The sequence below is a fragment of the Simochromis diagramma genome, unplaced genomic scaffold (assembly GCF_900408965.1).
Source record: "Simochromis diagramma unplaced genomic scaffold, fSimDia1.1 OVJJ01000343.1, whole genome shotgun sequence".
NCBI lineage: Eukaryota > Metazoa > Chordata > Actinopteri > Cichliformes > Cichlidae > Simochromis > Simochromis diagramma.
The window spans coordinates 3,202,156-3,227,431 of record NW_024386831.1 but is presented as its reverse complement, the minus strand read 5'-3'; the positions used below and the strand labels follow the sequence as shown (position 1 = coordinate 3,227,431).

The 25,276-nt window shown below is 39.7% G+C and overlaps 1 protein-coding gene across 1 annotated transcript; it reads right to left on the bottom strand.

Annotated features, from left to right (window-relative positions):
* Positions 1-18: 18 nt before the first annotated feature.
* Positions 19-23,891, bottom strand: LOC120730906 (ly6/PLAUR domain-containing protein 1-like). Its single transcript, XM_040027495.1, has 3 exons — positions 23,758-23,891; positions 18,723-18,851; positions 19-3,709 (listed from the first exon to the last, which is right to left on the bottom strand). Exons 1-3 carry the CDS (start codon positions 23,804-23,806, stop codon positions 3,468-3,470), a joined length of 420 nt encoding a protein of 139 aa, XP_039883429.1. The 5' UTR covers positions 23,807-23,891; the 3' UTR covers positions 19-3,467.
* Between the last annotated feature and the right edge of the window lie 1,385 nt (positions 23,892-25,276).

Genomic DNA, 25,276 nt, shown 5'->3' with positions numbered 1-25,276 from the left:
GTGAGTAGAGTCAGTGTATTTAATTAATTTTTTTATTGTTTAACAGGCTTTTAACTGCATCTCACAGTCAACTGGATTAGATTTGGGATATTTTTTGGAGCAGCCTAGAAAGCTGAGCTGGTGCTGTCCTCCTTTTTTCCAAATCACTGTGACAGTAAGATAATTACCAACAAAAACAGCTTTTTATTTATAGTGATAAACACACTGCACCCTCTGAACTGTCACTCACAATTTTTCCACATTTTAGTGCCAACATTTTCCTGTAAACATTACAGAGCACAAAACACAGAGGCGTGGCTGAAACAGTGAGAACTACATAAACAAATTGGGTGAAGTGGTCCCTTCCTAAAACAAACACAACTGTTTTTGATATCGTTAGGCAGCGAGGCAGACACAGAGAGGAGGCAATGGCACAAAAACGCAAATTTCAACGAGGAATTGAGGTTTCAGGATAGACTAAATAGGTCCGAAAAGGGCAGAACGTGCCTCAAAGCGGCATTATTTTTAATGGCTGACTGGAAAAAGAAGTCACACTGTATTGAAGTGTATGAAAAAATGGCCCTCTGTTCCCCTGATCTATGACAGGGGTCAGCAATATTTATTATCAAAAGGGAGCTGAGCCATAAACGAGCATATCAACATTATGAATAGGTATAAATAATTAAAACAAGTCTGCAGTTACTTTGTATGACTATTTGGTTTTTTAACTTTGCATTTTCATGACAATAATGCCACATTCATGTTGAATTTATAACATTATAGAACTAGGATAATAAAAATTTAGTTAGTTACTTATTTTTTTTATTAACCACTAAAGAGAACATTTGTGAAGTGAAGGAAAATCATATTTGTTTTAAGTAAAAAGATCTGTTGGTAGCGAAAGCAATCACATTGTGTTTATTATATTTATTTCCATATACAGATTAATTTTTTATCAAACCCAGAGGGAGGCACTGGACATGGGCAAAACAGCCACAGGTTTCTGACCTCTGATCTATGACCTCAGTAAAAAACGATTTCCTGATGACAGTATGGCCTCAGTGGCTACTTTTAAGTCATACTGAATACAAAATGTTTTTAATTTGTAAGTTACAGTAAAATTAAAGCCAAAAAGAAATATACACTGGGTCATATGCAGTCCAACTGGTCACATCACAGTGGCTGCATCCATCTTTGTGTCTCATTTTTTTTTACTTTGTTTCATTTAGAGGCCTAAACTAGCTAAGAGGTTTTCATACATGAAACATCAGGAGTATTCGGTCAGGACATTACTGCTGAGAATCCCGAGGATCTGAAGTTGTGTTTGTTGCTTGCAGCTATTTGAGAAGTCTTTAAAAGGTATCACATATTTGCACCTTTGCCTAAAGCAGTGGTTCTCAAACTGTGGGTTGTAGAACCAGGGGAAAATACAAAATGAAACTAATTGGAATTAAGAGTATGCTAATGCTATGTTTACCTTTATTTACATAATATACTTATTCAGATAAACATGTTGAGGGTTGTAAAAAATTGTGGGGTATGGGGCATGCCAGAACAGGTCTGAAAACCACTGACCTAAAGCAGCAGGATTCATACGAGCATCCCCAAAAAGAGAGGGGTGCGCGCATTTAAATAACCTCATTCATTATTGAAAACTAATTCATTATTACCAACACAAAAACAGCATTAATCACTCTGTATACGTCACACAGTGGTCAAAAACAGAGTCACAGTTTTAAAGTTTAAACCATTTGTTAAAGAGCAGCCATCCTCAGGTGGAACCCTGAGCTTCATCATAGCTGTGCAGTATTTAAATTTATAAAGTAAATTTAAATCAAGTAATTACTTTTTTCTGCTTAAATTCAAAGTAAATATTTGCAGATTTTATTGTTGTATCATTAGTTTGCACATAGATGTTTCCCACATAGTGACTGCTCATCTCAATCTTTAAAATAAACTCAACATGGGAACAAATTTCAGGTACAGCGAACCTTAGACGTTTAAGTGGAGTCAAGGCTTGCCGTGTTGAGAAGATTTATATGACCTCTCCAGCTCTTTGAAGTCTTATTCTTATTGTCCTGGTCAGTCACAAGTTTAGCAACCCTTATTACTACATACTTACTGCATAATGGTCTTATTTTACCTGGCCAACAAAAAGCCACTTGACTAAGCAAATAGGAAAATTAGTACAGCAACAGTTACAGTTACAACCCTAACTGGAGCCAGTAGCTTCTGTTTTCTTAACCAACCTCATCTGGGGACAGATCCCGTGGTTGTGGAAATAATGTTACTCAGTTTCAAAAGGGTCAAATGCTAAGTATAAGAGTCAAATAAGCTAAGTATTGTCCAATGTGTTAAAAAACCCCCAACAACAAACAAAACAAAACCTTGGAGGACAGTGGTGAACCGTCATCTCCAATGAAGAAATGTGGCTGGAAAAGATCATGATCAGCAATCAGGTAAATGTTCTGTGAAGTCAGAGCATTCCACCCCCAAAGTACTCAAGGGAGTAGGACCAAAGAGCTGTGTAGGCTTAAGGAAATTAACGAGTGGTTCAGGGAGTATGAGACATCATTTTCGCAGATGGATTGACCACTACAGAATCCAGATCTTAAACCACTGAGAATCTTTGGGATATGCTGGAGAGGACTTCAGTGATTCTGCCATCATCAATACAAGATCTCGGAAAAATGATTAATGAAAATCCGGAAGGAAATAAATGTTAATTGAAACGATGCCACGGCAAATTTGTGCCTTCTTCAAAGGTGTTTATCAAATTTCTGTTTGGCCAAACACTGTAAAACACCTGCTAAGAGGCTGAAATGGTTGTTAAAATTAAAAAAATGTTTTTCTATTATTTTATATTTGTTTATCATTTAATTTACCAATAGCCTCTCAATGCCAAAAGGTCACTAGTGAACTTTATGTGGAATCAGAACCTGTTTAGTTCAAATTATACCAAATTAACAGAACATAAAGGCAAAAACCCCATAAAAAGAACTGATTTTAAAGGTAACAGCCTCTTCTCCAACCCAATTCTAATCGCACCTCTAAGTGGTTTGTTAACAACATGGTAGATGCCAAGAGGTTAAATAAGTCATGTTCATTTGGGAGATGTCATACATGTTTTGTTTCAGTTGGTGAATACACTGCAAAACTTGTTTTTTCCTATTCATAGAGCATAGAGCAGAAATAAGAGATTTATTCTGGAAATTACACATGCTATCTTTGCTGTTTGCCTTTTTCCACCTTGCAGACGTTCATGAACCCTCTGCTGGAAGCCGTTTTATCCACCACATCTTACCCATATTCACGACATGACACATGGCGATAACTTTGTCCACTATTGTGTCGTTTTTGTTGCAACAGAAAGCCGGGACTCAAGAACAAATGCTGTAAAAAGCCTTCTCTTGTATACATTTCAAAGCATGTATGGCAGAGCTTGTACAGTTTCAGTTTGTTTCAACGCACATCTTAGGAAAGTTCTGTCAGCACAGGATAGAGGAAAGTAGGATGATGATGTTGAAGGAAAGCACAGAAAGCCGTGGCGTGTTAAGAGTGATGGCAGCAGATGGCTGGGGTCGCTTCTTCTGGCGTGGTCCGTTACACAGCGGTGTGTTACAGCAGCTGATGCAGACCGAGTTGAGCTTCCCGGTGCAGAACTGCTGGTAACCAGAAGAGGCGATAAGACAAGCTCCAGATGAGGCACAGGACTTTCGGTAGTGCACACCTGAAATGAGGACATAAATGGATGCATTAGGCTCGTAATGAGAGGATTAAAGCTTGCGATGGAGATGGGTAACTGGGAATTTGTTCTTTCATCTACTTGAAGGAAAACATGATTACAACACCTCTTTTACAAACAACTCTTAATGTAGCCAAGTCATTACACTTAGCTGTCCTGTGCGTCTTTGAAAAACATCTTCAAGTGTGTAAATAACTGCAATTGTGAACAAAAATTAATAAATTACTGCCTGTACTTTTTCCTTTTAACATCTGTTTTCACTTGAATTAGTAACCAGCGACTGATATAGAAAAGCCAGCAACCAGCAGCGTTGATGAGGTGTTTAAATTATTGTATAGGAAAATCTGATTATGAAGATATATATATACTGTTTGCATGCAGCAAATCTAAAACATAAACTAGAGGTCGAAGGGTGAAATGTATAGAGAACTGTTTTGTGTGGTCAATAATATGGAATTAGTAAGAAGATGTCATTCCCTGACCAACATTTTGGAGATGAAATGTTAGTATTACACAGTATCGTTAATATCACAGCACACATTAGCTAATGAAATAATTTGGCCAGCTAACGCACTTTAATTTGTTCTCAGGATTTTGGCAGCAGTTTAGCCTCCGATCCTGATCAGACTATTTGTTTGACTCTCTCGCTTTAACTTAGCTAGGTTATGTGAATCTGTTGACCATTAGATCATAATGTAAGCATACAAAATAATTTAAAACTGATGAGATAAGTTTAAAAAAAAAGCACTCGGCACAGTATTTTGCCAAGTGAGACAGCTTATGTGTCTGTGGCTGTCTTACAGTTTGTCTGAGGAAAATGTTAGCCAGCCAGAAAAGACAGATCGTAGTTGGTTGGATCATGAAAACCAAACCACAGAAAGTCTTTAAACAGAAGTGGCAACTACTACAATCGTTTTTCAAACCTAGCAAAGCAGACTTTTTTTTTTTCAAAATTTCCAAATCCAAGTTGTTTTGTGTGCGTACATCTCCCAAAGTAGTTTTTAGTGATAATTTAAAAAAATATTTGCTCCACCACCAACTCCTCATGGGTATAAATTTTGAATTTTTGTGCTTTAAAAGATAAAAACTTTGCACAATTAAAAAATCGCATCCACGAACACACAAAAATAGAAGAAAGACAAATCAACAGTGACTATCTCACGACCTGCTCTAAGAGAACGTGTTGTACAATATGTTCACATACTGACAGTGAAAGCATTAAATACATTTAACAATCAAAATTAATGAAGCACATTGAATTATTAGATTGTATTGTATCAGACTGTAAAGAGTTCCATCCAAGCTTGTTCATTTGTTTTGTGAAGGAGCACTTTATGAGAGAACGTTTTCGACCTTGAGGCAGTGTCCAGTTCACAATAAATACATCCAGTATAATAAAATATCTTTAAAACTATATTTACAGACATTTCAAGTGACTGCATTCGATGTTTAAAGTTCTTCTGAAAAGCATTTCAGGCACAGTTTTATATGAAGTTATAAAAACAAAATAATCCACATTGCAATAAAAGCCAAGGGGAATAAAAGAGGGTAATTTTTTCCACATATTCTTTCGCTGTATACACGGACACGTTATTTATTTATCCAGAACAAGTCAGAGGTGTTTGTGAGATTACTTGGGGGAGGCTTTAACATTTTAGTGACATTTTCTTTTAAAGAAATTTAGAAATCAGAACATGAACTTCCAGTAACCCCTGTAATATTTCACTCCTCTCTCCACCCAAGTGAAACTGATGCAGGTGTAGTAACACCCAAAGATCTGTACGCTCATTTAAATTGTGCATCCTTCCATGTTTTCTACACTGCAAATATCAGTGGAGGTCCCCGAAGGTGCAGACTAATCCAGGGGAAACACAGTGTGAAATGTTACAGAGCTCTGGAGGGAAAGGTCTCATCCTCTCACAAAGCCTGCAGATTAAAATCTGACTGAAGCCCTGTTTATATTTTGAATTTTAGCTGCTGGAGTGTTAAAAACCAGGAATAACAAACCTGGAATAACACTGTGCGACAAGGGAAATGGAAACTGACAATCTTTACACGAACATTCCCAAATAGCAATTACTAACATTTGCATATTTAAAGAAAATATTTCATAGATCCCAGACCTTTTAATATTTTTATATGTTATACTTATGTCATCATCATTATGAGAATGAAATGTTACATTCTCCATTTGTATTTGTACATGGTCAAGTTCAACATATGTCCAGTACGCAACTTAATGGCCACCAAAATTTAAATTTTATTGGAGCCACCACCAAATATGGAAGAAAGAATGATAAAGTCCTTAAATATCACAGACATATAGTTTAACACAGCGGTCCCCAACCTTTTTTCCGCCACGGACCGGTTTGATGTCAGACAATAATTTTAACGCACCGGCCTTTAAGGTGTCGCTAAAATACCCTAAAATGTTATAGTAACACGTAAATATTTCTTTCAAAATAAGACACACAACTACAACATGGAAAAAGACCCAGGGAAACCGAGTTAACGATAAAAACCCTGAAAACCATGAATTACACACCTGAGCCTCAACTCTTGCAGCCCCGTACCAAACAACTCCCAGTCCGTGGCCCAGGGGTTGAGCCCGTTGGTTTAACAAACAATTCAATAGATTCCGATAAAGCTAAAGACATTTTTGACAACGCTCAGGACATCATCTAAAGCAGCGGTCCCCAACCTTTTTTGCGCCACGGACCGGTTTATGCCCGACAATATTTTCATGGACCGGCCTTTAAGGTGTCGCGGATAAATACAACAAAATAAAAGTAGTACCGGTACCGAAAAAAAGAAACACACGTGAAAAGACCAAGGAAAACCGAGTAAACGATAAAAACGATAACAAAATAACGCTGAAAACCGATAAAAGCCCTGAAAACTATACATTTCACACCTGAGCCTCAACTCTCGGGTCCGAGGCCCGGGGGTTGGGGACCGCTGATCTAAAGGATCTTGGAAAGAAAAGGGTCTGGATTTGCTCATTTAAATTGTGCATCCTTCAATTTTTTATACACTGGACATCGGGAACCCTTCTGCAAGTACTGCTAAATATTTTGTGGGTGTTGTTACTCATTCACATATTTTGGCTAACAAATTACCAGTTTGATTATAAATCGTCAGCGTGAGGATTTAGTTCTACAGCTAAGGTGTGAATCCAGTAAGGTCCAATGACTATTACAACTGGGATCTCAAATTGTTGACCAAAGAAATCAATACATGTACTGTGCCCCTTAAATGACGTTTAATATGACAGGTTAAAGGCATAGATTTTTTCTGAACTACTGGACATGGTGAGTTCAGGATAATCTTCAAAGCTGTCTTTATAACTTGGGTTTGGAATTCTTAATGCCAGGATGCGTCTACACGTACACGACTATTTTGGTAAATATAGCTTTTATTATGCGTTTGGCTGTTTGTTTTTGATGTTTTGGATCCCTGAAAACTTCTGCCAGAGTTAAGAGTTTGGAAAACTTGGATTCAGTGTTAAAGTGTGGACAAGGACTTTTGAATGGTCAACATTTCTTCACGGTTGGAGTTACATCGCCACCTGCTGCTTTAAGATGGTCTTGACAACACTTGGATGTGGACGGATATATTTTTTAAAACAAACTCAGAAAATTTTTTGTTTAAAAATAAAAAAAAGAGTGTTTGTAACCTCAGAAACACTTCAAGAGCATGTCCCGTTCTACGATCTGATCTCACTGCAACTTTATACACAACCCCCCCCACCCGCTTTGAGCTCCTAGCATCATGCCTGGTCTAGTATGTTTCTAATGCTACTTAAAAATGCAGCTTCAAGCCATGCTAAATATGAATAGTGCTGATAAAAACCTGGCAAGGTCAAGAATGATGACTGAGTAGTTTTTGGGTGCGTGTATCTGCCAAAAAATAAATAAGCTAACGGACAAGGAACAGCAGCATGTTAGAAAGATGAGTCATTTTTTGATGCTTGGACCCGAGGAACAGAGTCAATATGTCTTTTTTTATTTTAATATTTTGAGCAGTAATTTGAAGATGGAAACAGTGGGTAACATGTTCAGTCAGGGGAAAATGAGCGTTAATAAAAGTGGGATATTACTGACAAAGAAAACAAACGTGATGGTTTTTCTCATTTCAGTCACAGGTTTTTTATTGGTGTGCTAGCCTCAACTCCTCTTCAGCTCCTTCATCTTCATTCATACCTTCATCTAGAAGCTTTATTTAAACTCCAGACCAGTCACCACCCTCTGTGTGCAATCATTAGATCAACCCTTTTTTTTGTACATGTCACTCACAGTTTTTCATTAATCGGGCTTCAGGTTTTATTATTTTTTCACACCCTGTCAGATTTTGACTGATTTTTTTCTCATCTCTGGAGCTTTTTAACTTTCTCATTTAAAGTTCAATAAAGACGATCTGTCACTCACATTAACTATCTTGATGTTGATGGGGCCATTCTTGCTGCTTTATTTTCTTTGTTACTTTTATTTTGTAATCTGGACCCCCACCCGTGTTATAGTCTACATACATCAGGCTTAATGGCCTAACAAAATTTAATAGATCCATGGCGCATAAAGTTTGGCTTGCAATGATCATAGCGTGGAGCCAGAATTAGACATGTTCAATGAGGACAGCTAGAAACCCCATTTAAGGAAAGCCATTTTGCAAAGCTGATTTATCAGTGAGACAGTGTAATCAGCCAATATTAGCTATTTGCTGATATGTCAGTATCAGCATTTATAAAGCGTGATAAATGGAAATTAAAAATAAAAAATTGGGGTGGCTGTAGCTCAGGAGGAAGAGCAGATCTTGTGCAGCCAATGTGAAAGTGGGTGATACATGTGCAAAAAGACATCTGATCCTATTGTAGTCTATGGTAAAATGTCCCATAGAGTACAAAACACTTTTAGGTTGAGTTAAGGTCCATGACATTGCTACTGACCAATCATGTTGTTATGATATCATAGCTTTAAAATGTTGGGGAAATGTTGTAATTACCAACACTGTCTTCTGGAAAAAATGGAAAATATTTTCTTTATTTAATTTAAGAATATGATAAATATGTTATCCATTTAGATTTGCTTTTAGCCCAATCTAGGTTACTCATATTAATTTGCTAGCGATTTTTTAATTAGGTTATCTAGCTTCTTGGCTAATGTAAACTGAATGCTGAGACAACGTCACTGGGCAGTTGCATTTTCGAACCTGATAAGATGAAGTTATCTCACTTAACTTATTTATTTTTTGGCTACAAAAAACATTTTTTTTGTCAAGCACATGAACACTGTCAATGAAACCTGCCATAAACGGTGCCATAAGATGAGCAGTCAGCTAACAGATCATATTGGGTCAAGTTGGCAATTACATTAAATTTATATGTAATAATACAGCAATTAACTGTGATAAACCAGTGACAGTCACATGTTGCTGCCTACATAGTTAGAAATTTACATTTAAATAATACATTTGCACTGAGCAACCTTTGTGTTCAATAGGATTATAACAGGAAAACAACCATCTGGCAGCCAGTTGAGTCGAATTGAGTCAGCAAATTGTGTTCATTGACAAAGATTAGTTCAAAATGACAGCAACATGTTAGCAGTCCGTAATTATTTATAAATAGAAGTTTCCCTCAGCCTACTATGAAATCAGAAATCAAGAGAGTGGGAGATCTCCTAGCATGTTATACATTTAAATTGTAGCTATAAGATACCCCTGGATTGTACTGTGAGATAACGAGTTGCTGTTGATGAGCTGATTCAGTGCAGCAATGCAGCTGTACACCAAATTTTTTTATGTTCCTTATTTTTAAACATGTTAATGAATAAAAAAGTTGAAGAGCAGCAGTCAGAGTCTATTACAGATCACAGAGGTTTCTTGTTTAATTGCAAAACTGCCCACTAACCTATAACTAATATATAATATATATAATATAATGTTTTATCGATTACCTTGAGCTCACACACAGTCAGGGGGGCTCTTCTAGTTGAAATTCTGAACAAGTCCTTTATAGACATCATGCTCTGTAATTGAGTATTGAGTATTGATTACACTCGGTATGTAGTAGCTTTAAGCGTGGAGAATATATGCATTGATGTGCCACATTTCAGGAGCAGATATCAGCATAATGAAGCTCACGCGGCACATCAGGTAAACACTCCATCACATCTGAAGCGCCTGGGTGGGATTTCGTTTAATTTGTGCGTGGGGATCCAAAGATTCAGCACTTCAGTCTAAATTATGCTGTTGAGTTAATTTATGGCAAAAAGGGTGAAAGGATGAAGAGAGAAGAAGTCTAATGAGAATCAGCATGCTTGGCTGCACAGGGAGGACCGAGCCATCCAATAAGTGTCTGGAAACCCTTCAGCTACTCCTCTAAATGACTTTTTAACCAAAAAAAAGAGCGATTCACTGACACTTTAAAGAAGCACAGAACAGGATCAACGCTAATGCTTTTGTTTTGGGTTTTTTTGCCAGTGACCTTGAGATGTGCAAAATAACAGTTCCTTACTGGAGACAGAGTGATGTGAGTCTGCTCTATAGAGTTTATTGTCCATTTAAATCAAACCAGACGAGGCAGTGAAATGAGATAGCGGATGTTATACGAGCTGAAGTAAAGATGTCATCGAGATAAATGGTCAGCGGGGACGGTGGAATTTCACAGCAGGTATTTTTGGTGAAGGATGTAGAATCAAGTAGTTACCAAATTCAAAGGTGTGCAGAAGTCTAGTAGAAGAAGATGAAGTCTAGAGAAAGTGAGCATTTTGTATGACTTACAACCTTGACATTAGTGGTCCATCCATATACAGTGGATTACAAGTGGATCTAGTACTTCCATAGTGCTTTTATCTATGTCTAAGCACTTTTCCATGCACTGATAAATACATCTGGGGTAACTTGTGGTTCCACATTTTGCCCAAAGATACTTCAAGATGTGACCTTAAAACAACCTATGAAAATCATCTCATTTACTGTATATAACAGGTGGATGTAAGTTAGTCTGTTGCTTAGCTTATCACTAATTCAATTTAGTTTTATTTATATAGCACTGAATCACAACAGTAGTTGGCTCAAGGCGCTTTGTATTGTAAAGCAGAGACCCTGCAATAAGAGAAAACCCCAACAATCAGACCACCCCATCTGAGCAAGCACTTGGTGACAGTGGGAGAAAAACTCTGGTAGAACCAGGCTCAGGGAGGGCAACCATCTGCTGCAGCCCACAGACAGATCACTGACCCCACCTGGCACCCTCTGTTGCTAGGAAAAAACGCGAGTGATTGTTGGAGGTCCTGTCTGGCACAACAAAGTCATCATCCTCCATTTAATATATGCGCAACGGCAGCAATTTGCTAGCAACGCCATACGAACAAAGATGTGGGACCAGAGCAGTTAGCTGCTATCTTCAAAGCATCTTTTGTGTGTCAAGACAGCAAAACAGGAGTAAGGTGGAATCAGTCTGCTATTGAATCAGGTTGGCAGGTACATGCAGTCTGTTTGTGATAATCCTGTGCTGTGATTCGGTACATTGCTGAACTGTGGTAGTATCTGCATACTTTGAGTAAACAGAAATTCAATTCAGTCTAATAACTAATTACATTTAGAGTCAAACCACAGACTTGAAATTCAGAAGTTCCTCCACAGGTTGATGATTAAACTGCAGAATGAGGCACTCAGCAGCCTTTTATATTTGAGTGTATTAGATACTAACCGATTGGTGTTGAGTCCCCTATTGGAAATGTCACCAACACAGACAGCTGCTACAAGTACTGTTCGTCATTATATTAGTTTGCAACCACTCACACACTGATTCCAGTTGTTTGCAGTTGTCTGCAAACCTTTGGCAACCTGTCTATGAGTAATAGCAGAAGGCTAAGTCGGTCTGCGATGCTCTGGAGATAAGTTGCCTCCGGCGAAGCAAGATGTGCAACTGCTTTTCTTTCGCATGCTCAACCTCTGGACGACCAGTTTCTCATCAACAGCAAAAATTTTTTTTTACTAAATAATATTCAATGGAACCACTGATTTTTCCTTGTTACAAAGAAGTTAGTGTCCCATTTTTACTACTTGGCTGGCTGACACACAGTTGTTACCCAACAACAACCAGCACACTGACCATTAACAAGTCCTGAGGCTTCAAAACGTAAAGTCCAAATGTCATGAACGAGCTCGGCTGGCTGTGTCCAAAGTTATATATACACAGCCTCACACATTTGACTACATGAAGCGGACAATGAATGTCAATATGGCTGAAAGAGTAGACTCAGTCACAATACAGATGCAAATGCTTTTTTGTTTCCTCCAGGCACCGGCGTCACACACATTGTGCTGGTCGGTGTTCATTCCCTGCTGTTAAAGACTTCCACATCACATGTGGTCAAATGCTGCTTACCATTCAGGATCACTGCAGCCTGCTCAGTTTGCTCTGTGATAAAACATCCAAATTCATGAGCTACACAAGTAACCACACAGTGTGCAAAAATGTATGACCTGCAATTTTTCCTTTTAGAAATAATAATACATTTTAAAGTCCTTTAAATACTGGTTCACAAAACCTCACCCTGACAAACTTCAGCAGCCTCGCTCCCTCGATTTAACAGAATGAATGTAAACTTCCGAGAGTAACCACAGTCTCATTTCATTTTCTCTGATACAGTAAATTAACTTTTCTGAATAGCCGAAGCTAATTTAGATAAGCAGTGAAATCAGGCAGACACGGGTGAAGCCGCCATTGTCTCCATCTTGCTCCGTGATGCTCTGCGGTCTCTTTGTTGAGATGAGCGGTGGCTGGGTTGGGGTCATCAGCCGTCGTTACGTAATCTGAACCGGCCCATTGAAAGGAATTAGTCTGGTGTTACAGCTCTGAGTCATCGGGGCTCTAGGGTTATAATACTTTTACATTTTTCCATTAATTAAATAACTTTTATTTCATTTTGATGTCAGTTTAGTTTTGAGTTTGCTTGATTCAGTTTACTTTTTAAGATCTTGTGTTTTCATGTTTAATTCGTGTGAGTGGTATTTGTTGGGGCAGATGCTTGAAAGATTACCTCTGAATCACTGAAGCATAAAAAAGGTATTTAACTAAAGGGATGAACCAGTGTTGTGTTTGAACCCATTTTAAATTGTATCTTTAGGGATTTTGTTACTCTCAACCTGTTGCAAAAACATGTTACTTGTTCCAGTTTATTTAGTTGAATATGTGAAAAATGCCTAAGATAATAGAGTTTGACAGACACAAAATAGTATATTTGCAAAATGAAGAGGATTTACAAAGAGTTATTACCCCAAAATGTGGCACATATTGTCATGGTGTGCTGTGTCCTTACAAAATCTGAGGAAGCTGAAGAAGTGGAGGACAAAAGAAAGATTGTAGATAGGTCTTTATCTACAATCAACAGTATCTGAAAGTGATTCTCCTAAGAAACTTTTGACTTTTGGACAGAATTGTATCGCTTTTAAAGAACAAAAACAGGAAATCCAGGAATTGCTCAGACTCAAATACTGTCAGTGAATTTCTTTTTTGATGGTTACTTTTGAACCTGTGCACATAAAACTCAAAAACCTGTTCAGAGATGAGACACCGCAGCTTCAGGTGGTGAAATCAAACCTTCACAACAACAACAACAACAATAAAAAAAACCAAGATGATTTTGTGCTCAGCCGGTGACGTGTTAGTTATCTGCCTTCATCAACTGCCTAACGTGCTGCACTGCCACACATCAGCCACTGTCGTTTGATTTTCAGAGGAATCCGAGGGGGAATAATTGCGCTTATTCGTCTTGCCATCGCTGCTTCATTTAGTCTGCTGCCTCTGTGAAGGTTTTACATGTTTAGTGTGACGGCAAGACTAAAGCGCGCAGCAGTGATCATCATCTATGGGCTGTTAAACATGTTTTTGAAGACAGTTTTAAGCAATAATGTTGCCCATTTGTTTCCTTAGTAAAAAGCGTGCTGTTTTTCTTGTCTTGATCACTACAGCTGGATTAACTTACAAAGAAAAAAGTCACTGGGTACCTTTTAATAGTCGTGATACAGGACTGTTTTATTATTATTCAAGATAGCCAGAAATCAATCCTTTCTCTGAACCTCAAATAATGGCAAATCAACTGAATAGCTAATTTTAGTTACTGAAAGGTGTAATTAATATTTTAAAGCAAAACGTTACCAGTAACATCTGTCCATTCATTGATACAGTCAGCTTCAAATTTGGCAAAAGTGTTGCTGATTACCTGAGTAACTGCAGTGCCAAATTTGAGATAATTTAGATGAACCTTTTTCATACTTTGGCTAAAAATTATTCTCCCCTTACTAAAAAAAATCGTCTTCTTCCAGATTTCTCAGAGTTGGACACCAGCAAGTCCAACTCTGAATGGCAGTCTCACCAGTGTGAGACCTTGCTGCAAAATGATGGGTGACACACCTCCCCCTTGTCCCCTGCTTCCTCCATGGAAGGAGTGCCAGTGGGATTAATGAGACGCTCCATTTGGAATCAGTGTCTCAAGCCTTCCTCAAAATGCTGTTGGAGTTCTGCTTGAAGGTGGAAATTGAAGATCTCCCACTCACGTTCCTCCAGGTCTCTCTGTCATTGCATTGAAGTTATCCAGCACAACAATGGAGTTGCAGATGAGGCATCCTCTAGCACAACAACCAGGAACTCCAAGAAGACTGGGTGCTCCTGACTGCTGCTTTGCAAACAAGTGCAAACAACAGTCAGGACTTGTTACCAAATCCAAAGAAGCAACCTTATCATTCACCAAGAAAAACGTAAACATACTGGCAGTGACCCAAAGGGGATAGTAGGAGACCCACCCCAGCCTCCTCTCATCGAGGGCAGCTCCAGCCCTTTTCCAGGACACTGTTTCAGAGCCCGAGCTGTGTGTTGAGGTAAGTCTGAGTATATCTACCTGGTATCAGTCAACGTACCAGTTTGGGCTGCTTCCCTGCCAGAGCGGTGAAATTTCACATACCAGTAGCTAACCTCAGCAGCTGGGGGTCGGACCTCCAGGGTGTCCCGTCACCCTACACACATCACACTCAAACCCTATAGCGCCACCTGCAGGCAGTGAGCTCCAAGGAAGTATTTTCACTTTCTTTTTTTGTGACATTTCCACATCAAAACCTTTAATTATATTATTATAATACTTTATCACTATCACCAGCAAAAATACTTTAATGCCAAACTTTCTTTGGTATGACTTTGTGTGCCATTACACTAATCTACCATCTCTTTGAGACTGCCTCTGAGGAGTTGCAGGGTGACCACTTTCATATCATTTATTACAGTAAATCGACTCCCCTCCATTAAAGGAGAAAGCTCTGAAATGAAAGGTGGCCCACTGGAGCGTGACAATCATCTCCTTTTTTAAATACACGGGCGATAAACATCCGTCTCCAAGCTAAAAGCACAGCCTTTTATGTTTTCTCAAGACATAATCAAAGGAGAAAGATGATTATAGTAATAGAAGACGGGAAGCAGAGCTTGTTTCATGCTGCCCAGCAGAAAAAACTGCCATCATAGGAAAAGATGTTTGCTCTGCATGTGGTTTTGTTGACTGCTGGTGCTTTAACAGGGATAGTTTAGGGCTGTTCATCGGGTGGGGGGTCCTTCCCTTTTCATGAACTAGCTTTTCATTGGTTTATGATGGAAAACAAAAGGCAGGCATCAGGTGAGAGTTAAAAATGAGATAAATTACTGGAGTATAATGGCGTGAGGCTGTCAGACAAACACAAGTATGGTATCTAAATGTAGGCACAAAGGAGCAGCTGATATCTCACATGGCAAAATGAGCCCTAAAAGTTTACCCAGAATGCACTTTTTCAAGCTTCGTCCAATGAATTATCAGAAAGAAGTTTAAACATTGATGCTTGTTTCTATTAGGTCCAGGTCAAACATTAACCTGGAACATTTTTCAGAATCTATGATCATTGCCATCACAATGAATGCTGGTTACAGAAAAGTCATGGTGAACAAAAAAAGCAGATTTTGGCTCTAGACTGTGCCTCTGAAGTGGGTGTAAAATTGTTCTTCAGGCCTGAAAATTTCCTTCCTTTCTAATCTGCCTTTAAGAAAGCAGATGATTGTTTAACGCCCTCCAGATACAGAAGCACTGATCTTCAAGCCCCAGCCGAGGATGTGCTCCTACATCTGCACTGAGGAGCATGCAAAGTCGCACGCTTGTGGCGGAAATCTCACAGCAAGTGTACTGTGTAAGAATCATACAGCTGCACAAATTTTCATTCTTATCACTCGTACACGTCGCTCGGAGGTGCCGGTGCTATTGTGAATCCATCTATTGCACTGCAAACAGCGATAAGGTGCGGTCAGCCGGATTCCCGAGCCCTCCTTGTACTCGCAGAGCAGCATTAATGATAACACTGCGAGATAAAAGCCGGGACGTACACGAGCATTCATGCAGAAATTTTCTTATTAAAGAACTGTCGACACCACAGTGCAGCGAGCTCGCCCTTTGAATTGGGATCCACATTTCCAAAGACAGGAACTTATTGAGTTTGCTCATCAGCTGTAGAGAGAGAGAGAGAGAGGGAGTAACAACACCACCCGCCCGCATGCATGCACGCCTCCAATTTCCACTGGGTATTAAAATGAAGGACACCTCAGGGAGAGCGACCTTTAGTGCCCGCGCTCTCACCAGTAGATAGGCATGTAAACACTGCGGGGTTTTTGTGGGATTTTCTGTGCGTTCCTGCTAACTTCAAGTCTGAATAGCCTTTACTGAACACGGTCAAAGCAGAGTGTCAGCTCGCTTTTTAAATGACATTGAAACCTTCATAACAAGGTTGCACATTCTTTATTCCGAATAATGTGAGCCGAACAAAAGCGATGCAAATGCACAACTCTGAAAAGACAGCAGCTGCAAAACATGTTGAATAAGGGGGAGAGAATCCAAGCCGCCATGTCCAACCAGCACCTGAAACCGCAGATCACAGATACTGTGGGTCTCTACGTCACTGAACTTCAAACACTGAAACCACAAGCTGGATATAAACGATGGACTGTGGCTGCACTGCATAATGTTTTTTTTATTTTTAAACTATCACTCACATAAAACTTTATTAGGGACACCTGCTCATTTCTAACACCACACCAATTTCTAATAAGCCAATCACGTGGCAGCAAGTTAACGTGTATGTAGACATGATCAGAATGACCAGTTTTGAGCTGGTAGGAAGGCAACGGCAACTCAAATAACTACTTATTACATTCAGGGTGTGCAGAAGAGTTTCTTTGATTGAGGATGTTTTCTCAGCACACTTTGTCTCTTAGCACCTGCTGAGCATTGTTTAAACACCACAGCCTCCTTGAGTGTTGCTACTGACCGTGTCCATCCCTTCATGATCACACTGTTCCCATCTTCTGATGGCTGCTTCCAGCATGATAACACACCTCAGATCATCTTAAACTGGTTTCTTGAACATGGTGTAACAGGAGAGTCACATCATGGATTTGCAGTAACTGTGTGATGTTATCATGTCAACATGGACCAAAATCTTAGAAATGTTTCCAGCACCTTGTTGAATCTGTGCCATGTAAGTCTCAGGATCATGTTATTTCTTCCAGCAGTGTTACTTGGTAAATGGCCTGTATTTGTATAGCGCTTTACTTAGTCCCTATGGACTCCAAAGCGCTTTACACTACATTCAGTCACACACACATTCACACGCTAGTGATGGCAAGCTACATTGTAGCCACAGCTGCCCTGGGGCGCATTGACAGAGGCGAGGCTGCCGGACACTGGCGCCACCGGGCCCACTGACTACCACCAGTAGGCAGCGGGTGAAGTGTCTTGCCCAAGGACACAACGACCGAGACTGTCTGAGCCGGGGCTCGAACCGGCAACCTTCCGATTACAAGACAAACTACCAACTCTTGACCCGCGATCGCCCCCCCAATACACCTTTATTCATCTTTTTATCATCATTTTCATCCCTGAGATGCTTCAGCTGAATACATTTTGGTCCTACTTCAAGATTATTGTCTATAAAGGGAAGTTTCCACTGGGTAAATGATGACTGAGTGGATGAGTGGACTCCTTTCTCCGGTTTTGTTAAGATAAACATGATCGTTCAGATTCTTTGGTCTCGTCAGTCCACTGGATTAAATTGGTGGTCATTATAAACTCAGGATGAACATACTCCGAGTTTATTGAGCTAACTGATCAGCTTTTCTAGAACTGAAACATTTGGTTTAACCTGTTCTAGCCTACAGCGCCCTGTTCACCCTCTTGTGTTTTTAGACTCCAGTGCTGATCACTTCCTGTTCCCTCTTCCCTTTTTCCACTTCGCTCCAGCTCTTTCCTTATTTCCCCTCCAAGTCCATAAAACTCTTCTTTCTTTCACACGACCTCAATTACTTACAGGCCAGCACACTGCTAGCAGTGTATCTGCAGGGAGCTGATATCGTCCGAAGCGTCAGATCTGGCGGTTTATCTGTCAGGCTCTGTTGGATTATAATTCGCAGGATATGAGGTGTAGAAAAGTCTGATCTCACACAAAGGACACAGCTGTCTGTGTATGCAAAACATCTCCCTCTCACATGAAAATGGCACAGTTTATATCCATGAAAGCTGCCCCGCAGCTAAGTATTTCATCCTCTAATGATAGTCGTAGTGTGGCGAGGGCCCTGTCCTCGCTGACCTCAGATCAGTTTGATTTCAGCTGACGGCGGTGGCGCCTGGAGAGCTGTCTTTCTCCTGTCTTTGCATAAAGAGGGGAGCCTTAAAACATGCCAGAAATACAAACTGTTTCTTTGGCGTCACTTCAAAACGGCCTTTTGTTTACAAGATTTCCTCCGGCTGAGGAAATATAACTGCCTAAGCGCCCACCAACACAAACACGCTAATCCTGCCTGGAGACACGGGGAACAGTTGTGCGCTCTGAATTCTTAGTTTATATATTTGAGTTTGGGATTCTATTAAAGTTTTACTGTAAAGCTCCACATAACCACGCAGATCCAATCCGCTACACCAAGGTCATGACCTACCGTCCTCCTTCACCAGGACCTCCTTCTGGCACATGTCCTGCACGTTCACGGTGCAGTTGACGATGAACTCTGGCGTGGAGCAGTCGTGCGTCATCTCACACTGGTAACACTGGATCTGCAGAGCCAGCCCTGAAACACACACAGAAACCCCGTCATTCACGATAACTCACCCCAACAAGGTCCTCGACACTGTTTTTTCCTCCAGCTTTATCATGAAAGTTTCACCTCAAAGTGGAGTCGAGTTTTACTTTGTTAAATATTCTGCCTTTGACTCGCGCTGTTTCAAATCTGTGTGACAGATAATGCTCAATTATTTATCTGCCTTGCTGCTGGTACGTTTATCTTAGCAGCACATTTCATCATGTCTCCCTTTGATAGCTCATATTTGTCCATTTCCACAGTGAAGCTGACTTGTTTACGCCGAGTGTCCTTCAGGGGGCTTATTTACTGGGAGCGAAGGATAAACAGATTTCCGGCAGAAATCCAGTGCAGGTCACGAGCACGCTGACCTGAATCTATTTTTCATAACTGAGAAGATATATTTTTAACAGAGCGAGTCACACGCTGGAGACGGGGATCAGTCACACAGCACCTTTCAAGTCTTACACATCACTAAAACACCACACCTCAGGATTATTAACATATGGGAAAAGTGTATAGGCTACACAAAGCTCCTCATGTCTCTGTGGCTGACTGACTCGTTCCTCAGGCTCCTCTCATGTTGTGTTTTAACTACAGGTTATTTAAAAAAAAAATTCTATAAAAAGAAGAGTCATGGTTTTGGATCATTTCATGTTTTTGTCTTTTTCTATCAGTTTCATCTCCTCTCTTTGGTGATTTTCAATTTCAGCTCAGTTTTATTTATACAGCGCCAAATCACAACGAAAGATGCCTCAAGGGGCTTTATGTTGTAAAGTTGCTACAATAACGCAGAGAAAACCCCAACAATCAGACAACCCTTTTTAAGCAACCACTTAGCAACAGTGGGAAGGAAAAACTCCCTTTTTCCAAGGACAAAAGCTCTGGCAGATGCAGGCTCAGGGAGGGGCGGCCACCTGCTGTGAGCAGTCAGGGGTGACCAAGAAAATTTATGAACGTTGAAAAACAAATAGTTACAAGTAGTGGAAAACTTTCATTTCATAGAGTTAAAACGCTTTTTAGAGTTTATATGATCAGACTTTGATGGATGTGTTTGATACTTTGAGTCTACAAGCTGTGATTAAGCTGTATTTCTAATGTAATACCTGTTCCTGCTGTCTCCAATAAACTTCATTGGATGAGCTGTATCACCACACTGTCTTAAGAAAAGCCCGGTCTTTTGTTGATAACCATGAACAGCCTCCTTTAATCTTGAATTACTGCTCTCAGGATGAGGTTATAGGATGCCTCTAGCTATCATAAAGGTGTATAAAGGGTCATTTGTGCCCCCCCAAAAAATCAGTATACTGAATAATAACATGGTGGGATGTATTTCTATAGTTGTATAGTTCTATAAATGCATAAGTATGAATGTGGGCTGACACCCATTATTTTGTTTTTATCATAAATTCACTGATTTGTGCCCTTTCTCATTAATAAGACAATAAAGTTATTCTACTCTATTCTATTTTCCTTCTATTGTGCCTCCAGCACATGCGTTCCTTACAATATAAACTACAGATTTTAAAACATTAAAAACTAAACTGAAACAAGCAAACCTACTGAAAATGAATTAAAAAACATAAAAATTAAACAAAACACAACTAGAAAACACCCAAAGCAATAACAGCTGTGTTGCCTGTTCCACATCTGGACTGTTTCTCAATAAAAGTGTGTCTCCTACATTCGGATCTTCTCGGACAGCCACACTTTGATCCTGCCTGTTCGAAGATGGCATCCTAATAACCCTGATCACTGGCTGGACTGGATGTTCAGAGGAGCACCGCCGTAATACGAAATCCACTCCTGGAGTGGAGATTCATGTTGCAGCAGCAGCGCAGGTTTAGATAAACAACCTCTTTAATGAGAATGATTTGATACTAGAAATATTCTGAAATGTAAAAGTACTCACTTCTCTTTTATTTTATTTGGCTGTTGTGCAAATATCCATGCATGTGAACATTTACAGGTATAAATACATATGTATGTAATGTGTGGGTACACATGCTTCCATATACAAGTCTTGCTCGGCATTTTTAAGTGCACATGCATTTGTCCCTACACAATAAAAGCATGAAAGACCGCCACGACATCACTAGTCTAGGTCTTTTCTTCTTCAGCAGTTTTAATCTCAGAATGTCAATTATGAGTTACAGGACTTTTTGTATCAGGCAGCAGCTGCACGCGTCTCCTTTAGTGCTGTGGACATGGAGGTGGGGTAGTAACCATGAAGGATCCTTTTCTTCTTAAAAAGTCTAAAAACCAGGTGAGTTATTGTGCACTTTTTATTTTAGAAAGGCTGCTGATGTTGCTGACTAACCCTAAGGAAAAGCTGCCTCTCCTCCTCGTTTTAGATAAAAAACACGACAATGTACAATGTATTATCCTGTTCTGAATCAACCTCTCGGGCACCTCTGGATCATTTTCAGCAAGTGTTTTTCTGTCTTCTTGTACTTCTACTCGAACTATACTGGGCGCTGGTGCTTCTTCAGTGTGTCAGAACAGTGATCCTCAAGCTTACTTTTCATTTTCTGAAAGTGGAAGAGTCCAGGTGGCGAGCAAACATTGTGTTTTTCAAATCCTGTGTTTTCAACGTGGCTCCACAGTGCACATGGTTTCCTTCTCCGTGCGACACCTCGGGGTTTCACTGTAAAACTGTGCGATGACAGTCTGACCCCAGGGGATGGATTCACGGTGCACAAACCCATGAATGCAGGAAAAATGATGAGCCTGCTCCTGGTCTTGCTCCTCGCTGCCTTCAGGCATGGAAAGCGTGCACTGTAGATCCAGCTCTCATCACCTCCACATGAAATTCAGGTCAGTTTGAAACAAAGGTTGATGTTTGCACTCGATGTTGCTGGACCAACATTCAGTATGGTGTATTGGAAAAAATGTGATGCATCATTAATCCTGTAAAATAGTTATTATGCTACCTCTGTCTGTCTAATAGACAACACATCCTAATACTATTCATAATAATATGCTATTTAAACATTTCCTCTTATTTTCGAACCACTAAGATATGAAACTCCAAAAGAAAAACTGATTACTATGTTCTGGCTTTTTGGTGGGGATTGCACAAGAGGTGCAGCACAGTAAGATCGGTGCTAGTGTACTCCAGCACGTTTACTGAAGGACTGCACTGAAGCACAGCTTAAATGTAGTCTGTTTAAATGTGCTTTGTTTAAAAATTAACTGAAACTAGCAGAAAAATATGAAGAAACAGCAGCTGTAATGTGATGTCCATGATGTGCTCCAGAGATGTTTGTATGATTTTGAAAAAAGGCCAGGCTGTACTCTCCAGTAATACCACTATCAGCCACAAGGTGGTGCAGCGAGTCAGAGTCAAAACTGCACAGCGTTACTTTTAACTAAACTTCTGGACAAGAATCAGGGTATTTTTATGCATAGCCTTATTTTGGTAGCATAAAACAGAAATTGTCTCTTTAAATTAGCAAAACATAAATATTTTTAAGAAGAATTTAATGATGGTTGGGATGAACAACTTCATCACAATCACTTTTTTATCCAATTGTGTTTTCTTTTTTTCCTTTTGATCTATTTTGTTTTATTGTTTCCCATTTGTGATCTGTTCTTTTGTGTAATTTTGTAATTTTTTTTAACTTATTAAATACATTTGTTTTCTATATACATGTCATTTAACTACACTTTATTTAAACAAATTTGTTAAAACTTGCTAGAGAAGGTAAACATTAAGTTAAACATAGCAAACATATTTTAGGGTATTTTTGGCAAAATAAGATGTAGAACTCAATAAAATAAAATGCAATATGAAAAAAAATCTTAAGAAGGTAAAAATTAATCTGAAATCAAAATAAGTCAAAATAATCAAATAAAATCAGTATGAATTTAAATAAAAACTTTAAAGTAATTTGATACATAACTATCTGTTTAAGTTCTATTGAATATGCTGTAAGGCATAGATATTCAGATTACAGCAGTACAATGTGTAATCTTGAAAAAAAAAATTTTTTTTTTTAACCTTGCACTGAATTTACTAAAATGTACTATTTATGGAGACGTGTATAAAAATAAATACATGAATAAAAAACAATGTTCTGGCAGAAAATTACAAGAACATTTTCTGTTTTAACATTTTTCTAAAATGTAACTTATCTTTAAAATGCTGCCACCTCGTGGCAAAGGCTTTCATTACGTTTGTGTTGAAGGTTTTTACTAAAAGTACCTTTAACAACTTCTTTGCTGGACAACTTGATCATAACTATACTGCACATTGTACTCCGTTCATTTATTTTATTTTATTATTTACTGTTTGTTTATTTAGTAATTTGCATGTTTTAAATATGAATATATATGATGCTGAGCTTTATAGTTAAAACTAAATGCTGTCCACTTAAAACATTAAAGTGATATACACATTAATGAGCCAATAGTAATGTCACGTATGTACGACTGTACCTTTGTACATACTGAGTACTTTAAGCATATTCTAGGCAGAAACTTTTGTTCTATTAAACAGGACTGCGACTTTTACTTTAATACTTTTAAATGAGTTATTAAATTTTCAAAAATCGCTGTTTAAAGAGTCGTGCAGACATTTTGCACGTTATAAATCCGCATGAGAGCTGCACGTGCAGCTGAAAAACATCCTCTGTGTTTATTTCTGATGAAAATTTCTGTTTTTGCGTCTTTTTCTCTTCCTTTCCAGACCCTGGAGAGGCCCCTGGCTCTGCTCTCTCTCTCCGCCTAAACTTACCTGGATCGTTTCATGCGCACCGGAGCGCACAGTCCGCGCGTGCAGACTGAGGCTCCTACAGTAATAAAGGTTTAATGTGAGTAAATCCACATCAGTCTCATTAGAAAAAGGAGCAGAGAGCCTCCCGGTTTGTCTCCCACCAGCGAACAGCCTCCATACCTGAGCCGAGGAGCAGCAGGAGCAGAGAGGAGAGCGCGAGGAGCCGCATCGTCCGCGGATCAGTAAGACTCCGCACGGGAGTCCGACAGACGGAGGCGCGCCAGCTCGGAGGTGCGGACACGGAGCAGCGGCGGGCAGCCTGGCATGGTGAGCCTGACGCCTCCCGCGCGCCTCCAACGCGCTTTTATCCTCCTTGCGCACGCACACAGGCGCGTGCACGGAGACACTGCGCACCACGTGGTAAAGAAACTTTAACCATGTACCTTCTCACTCTCCTCCTCCATCACCTCCTTTTCTTCTCCTCTATTTACATTCTCCTAGTCTTCTCCTCCTGGTTCTTTCTTCCTTTCCTTCTTTTCCACCTAATTCTTCTTTTCCTCTTCTGGATCAAAGTTCTTCACCAGCCACTTCTCCTCCTCCTCCCTTTCCTAGTCATCTCTTGTCTCCTTCTTAGCTCCTGTCTCCTTCTCCTTCTCAGTCTCCTACTCCTCCTTTTTCTTCTTCACAAACTTCTCATCATCTTCGTATTCTTCAACTGTCCCTACTCTTCCACCTCAGGAATAAAGTTCTGCTTCACCAGCTTCTTCTCATTGTTAGTACTATTCACAGTAGTAGTAGTAGTACTAGTAGTATGTGGATATTTTCTCACCTGTGTTCAGTCTCATTCATCACGGGAGTCAAACATCGACTTACTGACATAAATAATTAAAGTTTTCACTCTTCCAGCTGCCTTAAATCCCTCTGATGGCTCCTAATAACAACAGTCTCATATTTATGGCTCATTATTAAACAGAAATGAGGCGATAAAGTGTCACAGATTTAGTGCTTTGACCTCCAAAGTCCCTACTCAGATTTATTAATCTCGTGAGTTATAGGAATCACTTCGCCAAAAGTTTTAGCTCCATTTCAGACTTTGACCCAGCAAATGATCCACAAACACTGGATCAGAGGTCGGAGGTCACGGGTACAGTTTGTGGAAAGCCTCATTCAAACTATGATAAAATGGCACCATCGGGCCACGTGTTTGACACCACTAATCTTGGTACAATCATACATGAAGTTTTAAAGTGGTCTGTAAGTTGTCTGAGCTCCTACAAACTGCTGCTGTTATTCACGTGTCATAAGATGGGAACAAACCCTGGATGATTAAACGTGAACAGACTGTAAAACTGTAAACGGAGGAGCTCTCCGGTTCAGTATTGGTCAGGCGAAGCAGCTTTCAGATGCTTTTCAAAGACAAATAAGCCTGTCTGCAGAACTCTGGGGTGGTAAAAACCGTCTGGATTTTCTTTTACAAATCCTACAGATGAATCAGTCTCCCGAGCGCCGTACATGGTGGGCTAATATTTCACATTTAGCTGAAACGTGGGTGAACTAGCCCTCGTATCAACCTGTCCACCGAGAGCACAGACCTGCACGGGGAGTAAGAGGATTTCAGTGCAGAACAAACCCAGATGAGGGCAAACTGCTGATCTGCAGCAAAGGCGGTCATGCTTTGTCACTGTTTCCGGGTCTCAGA